The 13981-nt window shown below is 40.9% G+C and overlaps 1 protein-coding gene across 1 annotated transcript; it reads right to left on the bottom strand.

Annotated features, from left to right (window-relative positions):
* Positions 1–886: 886 nt before the first annotated feature.
* LOC125261906 (contactin-1a-like) lies at positions 887–13976 on the bottom strand (the record flags this gene model as incomplete). The annotated part of the gene is made up of 17 exons (XM_048180491.1): positions 887–2120; positions 5258–5347; positions 7873–8026; positions 8815–8933; positions 9351–9540; positions 9616–9719; positions 9807–10041; positions 10225–10295; positions 10631–10780; positions 10858–11019; positions 11216–11360; positions 11751–11923; positions 12192–12319; positions 12409–12559; positions 12660–12780; positions 13554–13678; positions 13827–13976. Coding segments are annotated over 17 exons (2348 nt in total), but the record flags the coding sequence as incomplete, so codon positions are not given.
* Between the last annotated feature and the right edge of the window lie 5 nt (positions 13977–13981).

Below are 13981 nucleotides of genomic sequence, written 5' to 3'. Positions count from 1 at the left end.
TGAGATTGTGATATTGCTCGATGCTGCAAAAAATACGTTGTAAAACTTATGTAAAAGCCTGTTTATATTAGTTTTGATGGTCTCAAGAGTACAATCACCAAATCTGTTTGTTTATCAGTTTATGATGAGACTGAGAGCATTCCCGAGAGTGTAGAATCCAGTCAGAGTTCAGCTCGCACTGAACAAAACTCTGGTTTCAGCGATGACTAATCTGAATGCCTCTGATTGGCCATTGCAATCATAAGATCAACAGAATCATGTGTGATTGGTTATAGTGCGCAACGCTGTAAAACGCGTAAAATTTATAATTTATTATAGCTATTTATTGCCGCAATCGACACTTTTCATTTCATTTTCACTTTATTACTAGATCTAGTTTAAATGTGCAGCCTGTGCAGGTGCATTTTTGGCCAAGCCCCCGTTAATTTCTGACCCATGGCCTTCTCATCTCAATCCGTGTAATTACGTCAGTTAAAAACAAAAATTGACTTATTTCATTGTCAAACAAAACCAAAATGAAAAACATAAAGACAAATGAGAAACAGTTCGACTTTTGTTTTTCGTTTTTGTTTTGTAGGCCTATAAGAAAGATGTTTTTTTGTATTTTTGGTTCATTGGTTAAAAAATTAGTTTGTGCTTTATTATTTGTTTCGAACGTGTGGGCGGCCCTGAAACGCTGCTTTTGACTTTGTGATCTAAAACAACATTGAGGAAAATTTTATTTATTTTATTCTCAAAAGGCCTAAGAAAAACCTCAGATACAACATGTTTTCACACACTATTAGAGGCAGAATTGATAAATGTTTTCAGGAACAGTGAGGTCCATATTTCAGCGCACAGATTTGGATCTGATGGATTCAGAATGAAGAAGCTCACAGCAGACGAGTTTGTTTGGTCTCTATAAAGTTTAATTGAATGAAGCAGGTAATCACTGACAGGTTAGTCTAGTTAAAGAGTCTGACCTGTGCTTGAACTGAACCAATGAGTATGAAGATCAGTCCATTCAATCCCATCATGCATCTGGCCTCTGAGTAACTGCAGGCCGCTAAAGCTCAAGGCATCCATGCATTTGGCAAAACTCTCTCACGCAGACGCAGATCAGGAGCAAAAGCACTTCAACCAGGAGAAACACTTGAAACCACTGCTTCATGAAAAACAAGACGCTTCTGATCCTGATACGAGTGAAACCGCAGCGTTTCTCCTGATCAGAACACAAAATACACTCTATCATCAGATGATGACTCCAACACAAATCATATATTTCAGCAAACGCTCCAGAGCGAATGATTCAGGACTGGAATGAATCAGTTTTTGTTTGAATATAAACAGACTGATGTTCATTAAAGTTAGCGACCGTTACAAACATTATTATGAAAATAAAACGCAGTTCAATGACATTCATCACGAATCACCTGCGAACGACAGAGCGATACAGTCAAAACAAGCGTTTGTGCTCAAGAATCAGTGCTAATGAATCAATTATAAATCATCACATGATCATTATATTCATCTGATTCACACACACGCATTCGTTTACATCAGCTGATCATATTTCATTAGATTGAAAACAAGCACAAACGTCCGTCTCATTCAGCCGCTGACGCTCCAATGCAGAAATTATAGTCCTAATTAAAAAATCTAGAGATATGCTAATATAAAAACAGATACAATATCGAATAGACCAATATCTATATAAATTATTGCATATATAATAAACCAGTAAAAGTGAATGAATTGTTGCTTTGCTTTGACTGTATCCGTCACAGAAATAAGAGAAAGCCACTGATCTGACGACGACATGAAGACAAACATGAGACGCTCAAACGCTGATCCGTCCCCGCTGAACCTCACAGGAAGTCTCGCAGCAGCACTTCCTGTGGCAGCTCCCGCTGGACCAATCAGAGATGAGATGTTGTAAGGCATATTGAACTGACATTGAACACACGCTCTGTCCTGAACCTTCAGTCCGGACGGACTCAGGAATATGAGCGCGTTTCATCCGTGAGAGTTCAGCTTCATTGAATCAGGATGAATCTACATTCAGAGGATCAAACTCAGCAGAGCCACGAGGAGCAGCGAGAAGAGGCCGAGAGACGAAGACGCCAGAGCTCCTGCCGCACCTGCACACACACACACATATCATCAGAAAACACACACACACACACACATATCATCAGAAAACACACACACACACACACACATATCATCAGAAAACACACACACACACATATCATCAGAAAACACACACACACATATCATCAGAAAACACACACACACACACATATATCATCAGAAAACACACACACACACGAACTTAGCATGATGAACTGAATCAACATGGAACTGAACTGAATCAACATGGAACTGAACTGAATCAACATCGAACTGAACTGAATCAACATTGAACTGAACTGAATCAACATCGAACTGAACTGAATCAACATTGAACTGAACTGAATCAACATTGAACTGAACCAACATTGAACTAAACTGAATCAGCACTGGACTAAACTGAATCAACATTGAACTGAACTGAATCAACACTGAACTGAACTGAATCAACACTGAACTGAATCAACACTGAACTAAACTGAATCAACATTGAATTGAACTAAACTGAATCAACACTGAACTAAACTGAATCAACATTGAACTGAACTGAATCAACACTGAACTGAACTGAATCAACATTGAACTGAATCAACACTGAACTGAATCAACACTGAACTAAACTGAATCAACACTGAACTAAACTGAATCAACATTGAACTGAACTGAATCAACACTGAACTGAACTGAATCAACATTGAACTGAATCAACACTGAACCGAATCAACACTGAACTAAACTGAATCAACATTGAACTGAACAAACATTGAACTAAACTGAATCAACACTGAACTAAACTGAATCAACATTGAACTGAACTGAATCAACACTGAACTAAACTGAATCAACATTGAACTGAACTGAATCAACACTGAACTGAACTGAATCAACACTGAACTAAACTGAATCAACATTGAACTGAACTGAATCAACATTGAACTGAACTGAATCAACATTGAACTGAACCAACATTGAACTAAACTGAATCAGCACTGGACTAAACTGAATCAACATTGAACTGAATCAACATTGAACTGAACTGAATCAACACTGAACTGAACTGAATCAACACGGAACTGAATCAACACTGAACTAAACTGAATCAACATTGAATTGAACTAAACTGAATCAACACTGAACTAAACTGAATCAACATTGAACTGAACTGAATCAACACTGAACTGAACTGAATCAACATTGAACTGAATCAACACTGAACTGAATCAACACTGAACTAAACTGAATCAACACTGAACTAAACTGAATCAACATTGAACTGAACTGAATCAACACTGAACTGAACTGAATCAACATTGAACTGAATCAACACTGAACCGAATCAACACTGAACTAAACTGAATCAACATTGAACTGAACAAACATTGAACTAAACTGAATCAACACTGAACTAAACTGAATCAACATTGAACTGAACTGAATCAACACTGAACTAAACTGAATCAACATTGAACTGAACTGAATCAACACTGAACTGAACTGAATCAACAATTAACTGAATCAACACTGAACTGAATCAACACTGACCTAAACTGAATCAACATTGAACTGAACCAACATTGAACTGAACTGAATCAACACTGAACTGAACTGAATCAACATTGAACTAAATCAACACTGAACTGAACTGAATCAACATTGAACTGAACTGAATCAACACTGAACTGAACTGAATCAACACTGAACTGAATCAACATTGAACTGAACTGAATCAACACTGAACTAAACTGAATCAACATTGAACTGAATCAACATTGAACTGAACTGAATCAACACTGAACTGAACTGAATCAACATTGAACTGAACCAACATTGAACTAAACTGAATCAGCACTGAACTAAACTGAATCAACATTGAACTGAATCAACATTGAACTGAACTGAATCAACACTGAACTGAACTGAATCAACATTGAACTGAACTAAATAACACTGAACTGAACTGAATCAACACTGAACTAAACTGAATCAACATTGAACTGAACCAACATTGAACTAAACTGAATCAACACTGAACTAAACTGAATCAACATTGAACTGAATCAACACTGAACTGAACTGAATCAACACTGAACTAAACTGAATCAACACTGAACTAAACTGAATCAACACTGAACTGAACTGAATCAACATTGAACTGAACTAAATAACACTGAACTGAACTGAATCAACACTGAACTAAACTGAATCAACATTGAACTGAACCAACATTGAACTAAACTGAATCAACACTGAACTAAACTGAATCAACATTGAACTGAATCAACACTGAACTGAACTGAATCAACATTGAACTAAACTGAATCAACATTGAACTGAACTGAATCAACATTGAACTGAATCAACACTGAACTGAACTGAATCAACACTGAACTGAACTGAATCAACATTGAACTAAACTGAATCAACACTGAACTAAACTGAATCAACATTGAACTGAATCAACACTGAACTGAACTGAATCAACACTGAACTAAACTGAATCAACACTGAACTAAACTGAATCAACACTGAACTGAACTGAATCAACATTGAACTGAACTAAATAACACTGTACTGAACTGAATCAACACTGAACTAAACTGAATCAACATTGAACTGAACCAACATTGAACTAAACTGAATCAACACTGAACTAAACTGAATCAACATTGAACTGAATCAACACTGAACTGAATCAACACTGAACTAAACTGAATCAACATTGAACTGAGCTGAATCAACACTGAACTGAACCAACATTGAACTAAACTGAATCAACATTGAACAGAACCAAGGTCAAGTCAAGGTCAAGGTCAAGTTTATTTATAGAGCCCTTTAAAACAGCATAAATGCTGACCAAAGTGCTGCACAATATACCAAACAAAACATCCTCAAACAATACAATTTAAACACTAATAATAAAATATCAAAAGAAAACAAACAAAAGTAATACAATTAAGACAGGAACATCATGCAATATAAAACAATATTTAAGACTAAAAATGTATATCAAATTAATTACACATATGCCTGAGAAAACAGTATGTTTTGAGAGAAGATTTAAATGTAGAAAGAGTAGGGGAAAGTCTAATAGACACAGGTAGGGAATTCCAGAGCTTAGGACCGTGAACTGAGAAAGCTCTGTCACCTTTGGATTTAAGTCGGGATTTTGGAACATTTAATATCATCTGGGTGGAAGATCTGAGCGTTGTCACAGGGGAATACGAATGGATAAGTTCTGAAATATAAGAAGGGGCAAGACCATGAATTGATTTAAATACAAATACTAAAACCTTAAAATCAACTCTGAAACGAACGGGTAGCCAATGAAGTGACGACAGCACAGGTGTAATATGTTCTCTCTTTTTTGTCCCTGTTAAAAAACGAGCCGCAGCATTCTGTACCAGTTGTAATCGCGGAAGCGAGGACTGATTTATTCCAGCATATAGAGCATTGCAATAATCCAGCCTGGTTGAAATAAACGCATGAATAACAGTCTCCAAATCACTAAAGCTCAGAATATTTTTCAGCTTGCGAAGTCCCCTAAGCTGCAGAAAACTGGCTCTAACTACAGAGTTGATTCGTTTATCAAATTTTAACTCAGGGTCAAGGGTAACTCCCAGATTTTTAACTTTATCACGAATGTTATCTTGAAGGGGGCCTAGGGTAGAACTTATGTTATTTAAAAGGTGTGAAGGGCCAAACAACATAACATCAGTCTTCTTCTGATTTAGTTGAAGGAAATTATTGTCCATCCAACATTGAACTAAACTGAATCAACATTGAACTGAATCAACACTGAACTGAACTGAATCAACATTGAACTGAACTGAAACAACACTGAACTGAACCAACACTGAACTGAACTGAATCAACATTGAACTAAACTGAATCAACACTGAACCGAATAAACATTGAACTGAATTAACATTGAACTGAACTGAATCAACACTGAACTGAATCAACATTGAACGTTTTTTTTTTTTTAATTAATTAAACAATATAAAACATCAAAGCATTAAATCAATACAGATACATGTAAAAAAAGAAGAAAAAAAAAAGAAAAATACACAAACACAGAAAAGTTGCCAGGGTAATAAAGCAACAACAATGCAATATAGGCTATGTAAACCTTAAGAGGACAAAAAGGATGAATAAAGAGAAACAGTTTTCATAGCTTTGGGATTAAGAGAGCATTGGATAGTTTCGATATATCTGTACTTATATCAGTTAACACTGAACTAAACTGAATCAACACTGAACTAAACTGAATCAACACTGAACTGAACTGAATCAACACTGAACTAAACTGAATCAACACTGAACTGAATCAACATTGAACTGAACTAAATTAACACTGAACTAAACTGAATCAACACTGAACTGAACTGAATCAACACTGAACTGAATCAACATTGAACTGAACTAAATTAACACTGAACTAAACTGAATCAACACTGAACTAAACTGAATCAACTCTGAACTAAACTGAATCAACATTGAACTGAACCAACATTGAACTAAACTGAATCAACACTGAACTAAACTGAATCAACATTGAACTGAATCAACATCGAACTGAACTGAATCAACACTGAACTGAATCAACATTGAACTGAACTAAATTAACACTGAACTGAACTGAATCAACATTGAACTGAACTAAATCAACACTGAACTGAATCAACACTGAACTGAACTGAATCAACATTGAACTGAACTGAATTAACATTGAACTAAACTGAATCAACACTGAACTGAACTTAACACTGAACTGAACTGAATCAACATTGAACTGAACTGAATCAACATTGAACTGAACTAAATCAACACTGAACGGAATCAACACTGAACTGAACTGAATCAACATTGAACTAAACTGAATCAACACTGAACTAAACTGAATCAATATTCAACTGAATCAACATTGAACTGAATTAAAGGTCCCGTTTTTCGTGTTTTTTTGAAGCTTTGATTGTGTTTATAGTGTGCAATATAACATGTGTTCATGTTTCGCGTGTAAAAAAACACAGTATTTTTCACATAATTGACTTATCTGTATACCGCTGTTTCCACTGTCATAAAAACGGGCTGATGACTTCCTTGTTCTATGAAGTCCCTCCTTCAGAAATACGTAACGAGTTCTGATTGTGCCAGCGGTTCCTGTGTTGTGATTCGACAGCAGTTTAGCGCATCTTGCCCGGAAAGGTCACGCCTCTTACCATAACGTGGAGATGCACGCGCTCAGTGTTATTGTAAACATGTCTTTAATTTTACCCTATCAATTTGAGCCGGAATCAGACCCGGTGATTGGACTGCGGGATGAAAATAACAGCGTTTCGACGACATGGCGACAAACACACTCTACAAACGCAACTCTTGTGTATTCCTGTGGGCGGAGGTTAGTCAAAAAACTGTTTTAGTGACGTCATTAAAGAAGGAAGTAGAGGGATGTAGTCCAAACTGGCCGTTCGATGTAGGCGACTTCTGTTAAATAAAATATCTCGCTTGGCATTGAACTTTGAGCTTTAAAATTTTACAGATTTTATTTATACTCTAACAACAACATTACACACTAACTAAAGTTTGAAACATGGGATCACGAAGAACGGGGCCTTTAACATTGAACTGAACTGAATCAACATTGAACTGAATTAAAATTGAACTGAACTGAATCAACACTGAACTGAATCAACACTGAACTGAATCAACACTGAACTGAACTGAATCAACACTGAACTGAACTGAATCAGGACGCTGTACCTGCGATGCGCACTTGAGCGACGGCCCCGTCTCCACCCTCGCTGTGTGCTCGCACCTCCACCAGGTAATCGTCCTTCATCAGGGGCAGATCGATGGACTGCTTTTCTGTGGTGTAGAGCGTCCCGCTGGGCTGCCCCTCCTTCCGGTACAGGACCTGAGGGAGAGCAGGGACAGGTCAAGAGCTGAGAGAATCACAACTATCATTAAATGTGAATCAAAGCAGCAGCTTATGTCAGAAATACAGTCGTGTTAGGAAATACAATTCATGTTCCTGGTAATCTTGAATCAGAATATCTTCTCCTCCCTCTTGCAGCATCTCTTCTCTTCTCTGATGAGATCCACCAATAGCAAAGCCACAACCATCCAATCAATTCCACACAGACAAAATCAAGCCCCGCCCAACATTTGTTCTTGTTTGAGAAGCATTTCACTCGGATATACGACACAATAGAGAAGAAAAGACTAGAGCAATGACGAGTTGGCTGTCAATATTATCACAGTTTTGAAAGGGTTGTTAGACATGGATATTTGACATTATATCTCAATGGCTTCTTAAACGCCTAAAACAGCAAGTATGATTATTCTGAAGGACAGCAGGTCAAAACGTCTGACTAGAAACTTCAGTGAAATGCAGGAATGTTTAATGTTTAATGTTCCTGCCTGATTTACACTCAAAACTGCAGTTGAACTTCATTATATATTGTTAAATGGACATGGAGGAAAAACATGTTTTATTCAGTACTGATGATGTAATTGTGTAAAAAGAACAAGTTCATTATTATTTCAGAAAGATGCATGATACAATTTTTAAGATTTTTAAGACTGCACATGAATATTCACTCTTCATCTCATATTTATTGTCAAATCTTTGAGATACGTGTATGCATGTTTAACTGAAGCACACGAGAGCAGCAGGTCAGCGGAGCATCGTCTCTTTCTGACCTTATATCCGGCCACCGTCGACTCGTTGGCCAGCGACTGCACCTTCTCCCAGGCGATGTTGATGGACGTGCCGCTGTAGTGCATCTTTGTGCCGGTGATCTTAGGAGGCCGACTCGGAGCTGAGGAACACAATCAGAGCAGAAAACCCATCTGAAGATTGTACTTTACTCTTACGAGTTGTACATAAATATCATCCTCACTTTATCTCTTAAAATCAGGGGTTTTCAAATATTTTGATGTCAAAGATCCCACATATGACCTCCTTATGAAGCACTCTGTTCCTTACGTATAGAGGAACTTTTTAATGTAACATTTTTAATGTTTCTGAAAGAGTCTCTTCTGCTCATCAAGGCTACATTTATTTGATCAAAAATACAGTAAAAACTGTGAAATATTATTTAGTAAAGTATAATTTATTCCTGTGATCAAAGCTGAATTTTCAGCATCATTACTCCAGTCTTCAGTGTCACATGATCCTTCAGAAATCATTCTGATATGATGATTTGGAGTATTTCGTCAGATTCTGTCAGACTCACGGGCTTTCTTGGTGTGGATCCTGTGTCTCTGGCTGGCAGGTCCGTACCCGGCGCCGTTGTACGCCCGCACCTCGATCAGGTAATGCGAGTCGGCCTTCATGTTGTCCAGACGCGTGTGGTTCTCTCGACTCGGCACCAGAACCCGCTGCGCCGACGCCTCGTTCTCCAGCGTCTCCCTCCAGTACCGGACCTGAAGGAGAACACCCGCTGGAGTTTAACTGGAGTTTAACAGTGAAGGAGTGTCGTGTGACGGGCGGGTCAGTACCTGGTAACCCTCCACGCTCTGCAGCGCCACCGGCACCCACGTCACCACGGCTTCAGTGGCCGACAGCGCTCGAGTCTCGGCGATGGTGGGCGCGTCCGCAGGCACTGAGACACACACACACACACACACACACACGTCAGAACGCTTCTTCACCTGCGTCACCTGAGACTGTCTGCAGGAGCGTCACTCACCGTCCTGCGCCGAGTAGATGAAGGCGCTGAGGCTGAACGGACCCTCGCCCTGACTGTTGAAGGCCTTCATCTTCACCTCGAACCTGGTGGACGGAGGGATTTTGGGGTCTTTGTGGACGTACTTCCGGGCCTGTGGGTCGGTGACCGTCACTCGCAGCCACTCGGAGTCGTTCTCAGGCTTGAAGGCGATGATGTAGCCGAAGTTACTGCCGTAGTAGTACTGCGACTGGACCGGCTGCGGATCAGAACATGACTCAGATACTTGCCACACCGCATTGTTGCGTAATTTAAATATGCAAATGAGACATTATCTAAGACTGAGAGATGATGATGTCTAAATGACAAGAGAAACAGTGTTTTGCTGTTATTCAGACAGATGTTTCTGAGTGAAACTGGTGATAAATGTGAGCTCTGGTACCGTCCATGTGATGGTGAGCTCCCGACTGGCTCCGCCTCCTCCGCCGATGTCAGACGGAGCCACGACAGGCCCTACAGAGAGAGAGAGAGTCAAACACTTCAAACATGATGACGGTGATCACGGTTGCTAAGGCATTTGCAGTTACTATGGTGTCGCTATGCAATTACGTTTCTGCTGGAGGAGGTTTAATTCTCAGTGTTTAATCAGATCGCTATCAGCAGCCGTTCTAGTGAGGATTGACTGAAACTGACCACATGTTCTTCATCCCGGGTCATGATGATAATGATTAACTCTACTGGAATTAATTCGATTCGTTTGAATGTACCACTTGTTCAAGACGAACCCGAATGCAGAAGGAGGGATAAACGAACTGAAGGTGTTTACTGAGAGGACAGAAGGGACTCACGGGCTTCTCTGGTGGTGATTCGGGGTGAAGGGTCGCTCGGCGGGCCGGTTCCCAGCGTGTTGGTGGCCGTGACTCTGAACTCATACTCCGTCCAGGGCATCAGGTTGATCACGGTGGCCATTTCTGCATTTCCCTCCACATTGACTGGAGCTGAAGACACAGAAGCACTGCTTTAGATACGAGTGTTTGACGGAGAACACTGATCTCAAGAGCGGTGATGTACTGACAGGTGGACGCGTCTCTCCAGTCCTGCTGCTCGCGCACGTCTCTGTACTGGACGCTGTATTTGGAGATGGGGCTCAGGTTATCTGTCCCGTGACTCCACATCACCCTCACGCTGCTGGACGTCACCTCGTCCACACGCACGCCGCCGGGAGGACCTGGAGGACCTGAGAGCGAGGAGATGCGTGAGATGAAAGAGACTCATTGATTCCAAACGCATCTCCTCAGGAGATTCACAGGAGATCTCAACAACATCTGAAACATTTCATACAAGAGATCTCAAGAAGAACTCAAAGGTTTCTCATCAAATGAGCTTCTCCAGCTCCAGACTGGATGATATATGTGTTATATATACGGTCTCACCTCGCACCACCAGCTCTGCGGCGGCCGTGACGTTGTCCACCGGCGTCTGAGCCGTACAGGCGTATCGTCCCGCGTGTCTCAGCTGTGCGTTACTGATCAGCAGCTCTGAGCTGGACGTCCCGGCCTGACCGGCCTGATTAACATCCTGACCAGCAGTGATGAAAGAGATAATTCATGTTTGAGACGCACACAAGACATCCATTCACTGCAAAAAACGATAACTATAACTATAAAGTTTTGATTGAATAGAGAGTCGCCACAACTAATGACACAGAGGAGCGATATCACTGGAATCACTTTCAGAATGATTTTTTTTTCAATTGATGAATGATAAAAACAGCCAATCAGAATCCATCCTGCTTTAAGAGCTTGAGCATTTAAAGTGACAGATGACAAAACTGCAGCTCGCTTATATAAAGAGAACGTATCGGCCGGCGGTGTGGACGCTGATATAGTCATCGTTAGTTATAGTAATGATGATATTAATCAAGTTTTGATTCATTAATCTCAGTAAATATTAAATGTTTGTCATCACCATCTTGTGCTCGAAATGCTCTCGGTCACTGTCGAAGTCGATGACGTGCTCGTCGAGGGACCAGATAAAGGTGAGGTCAAGGGTCGGGTCATGTGACGCAGCACACTCCATCCTGGAGCTGTCGCCCGCATTGATGTCAGCGTTCGACGGGGCCAGTGTGATCTTGGTGGCGTCTGAGGAGAGAGACGCAAACTCATCTCAATACAGTCAATAGGATAAACGAGTGGAATCACATGACTCTTGTTCATTGATCACTGTCAGCAGCAGAGGTGCAGCTGTGTGTTTGTGGCAGCAGAGGGCAGGAGTGAGCCAGAATACAAGCATCTCTGTTTGAGGTTTTGAGGCCATTCAGAAAGCAGATGTGTTCTGGGTGGTTACTAAAGTGTTGCTATGTGGTTGCCAGGGTGAACAGTACGTGTGTGTTGTGTTTCCATGTCGTACCCGTGACTAACAGCGATCCGGTGCTGTTCGCTCGGCCTCGGTCGTTTTCTGCGAAGCACGTGTATCTGCCTTCGTCTGATTTAGTGATGTTGAGCAGCTCTAAACTCCCGTCCGGCCAAATGAAGAGCCTGCAGAGATAGAGGAAAGGCTTTATTTGAGCAGGTCCGGACGTGACGCGAGCGTGTCGTGAACGAGAGATGCTGCGGTGACCTCTGACCTGCTGGAGTTGTGCAGGAGCTCGGTTCCTTTGCTCCAGGAGATGGTGGGCCGCGGCGCCGCTCTGGGTTTGCAGTCGAACACCACACGGCCGTTTTTGGCCCCCAGGAGTTTGGGTTTCACAGGGTTCCTCTCGAATGAAGGAGCGCCGGCTGAGAAAACAACAAACACACATTTAGAGGAGGAACATCTGCATCTGAGGCTCAAACTGAATGACCTCTGACCCGGTCAACCAATCAGAGTTGAGCTCACCGAACACCCTGAGCTCGGCGTTGGCGTAGATCACGCCGTGACGGTTCTCAGCGATACACTGATACATGCCCGAATCGTCAAACGTCAGGTCCGTGAAGCGTAACTCGTGGTTCTTGCCGTACTGATGGAGAGAACGAACAGATTCATCCGTCAACACTCATGAACGCTGTCACCAATAAATGTCATCAACATCATATTCCTACTGCTTATCAATGAGAAGAAGCCATAAAAACAAATAAAATAACAATGTAGAAAAAACGTACAAATATTTGTACTGTATATATATAGATTAATTCATTTGATTAGATCAAAAATAAAAACATCAAAAATAAATAAATAAATAAAAACAGCTAAATTAATAAATGATGCCATACAAATCCATTATTTTATGTTAATTAATACTAATAAATAAATAAATAAATAAAGTATTTGATTATTTATTAATTGATTTATTTAATAAATCAAAGTCATAAAGCTAAATAAAATATCAAAAATTAACATAAATACGGCGCAGACACTGAAAAGAGTCAGTCTGGCATGATTCTTCGGTCAGAAGTCATGTTTGATTAGCGTTCTGAGTGTCGCCGGACGCTGTAATCACACTTCAGGTGTTTGGATAACAACCATCTGCTGTGACTGTTACATAACCAGGAGCATGATGGGAAGGCCTCGCTCCAGACGGAAACACAGCCAGCGTCCGAGACGCTCCACAACACACTCATTCATTACACTGCGTCTCTCTGCATCCACTGATCAGGTTCAGCAGTTTACAAATGCATTTTCCTAATCTGGATGATTTCTGGTGTTTTTACACTCCTGAAGCTCTGAGAGTCGAGAAACACTCATGAACTGATCACATGAACGCAGCATCAGTCACTTGAAATGACGCCGTACCATTCGTCCGTTCTTCAGGAAGTGCACGTGGGGTTTGGGTTTCCCGGTGGTTATACAGGACATGATGTAATCTCCTCCGATGTCTCTCTCCGAGCTGCTGATCTTTTCCACCCATTCAGGAGCTCCTGAGACACACACACACACACACACACACACACGTGTAAACACACAGTGTGTGATCATATTTCTGACATGCACTCTATTTTCCAGAATAAACCTCTATCTTGTTCAGTGCTCAGGTGTGTCTCAGTAAAGAGGTCATGTGACTCTCACCCTCCACATACAGGTGCGTTTTGTGCCAGTCTTTGCCTTTGGAGTTGTCGGCCTCGCACTCGTACACACCCTCGTCCTCGTACTGGACGTCGTAGAGATGGAGGAGACTTCCTGCCATACTGACGTCATGACGATGGGCCGGCAGCTCGCCATCC

This window comes from Megalobrama amblycephala, unplaced genomic scaffold (assembly GCF_018812025.1).
Source record: "Megalobrama amblycephala isolate DHTTF-2021 unplaced genomic scaffold, ASM1881202v1 scaffold522, whole genome shotgun sequence".
NCBI lineage: Eukaryota > Metazoa > Chordata > Actinopteri > Cypriniformes > Xenocyprididae > Megalobrama > Megalobrama amblycephala.
This window is presented reverse-complemented; position numbering and strand designations above follow the sequence as displayed.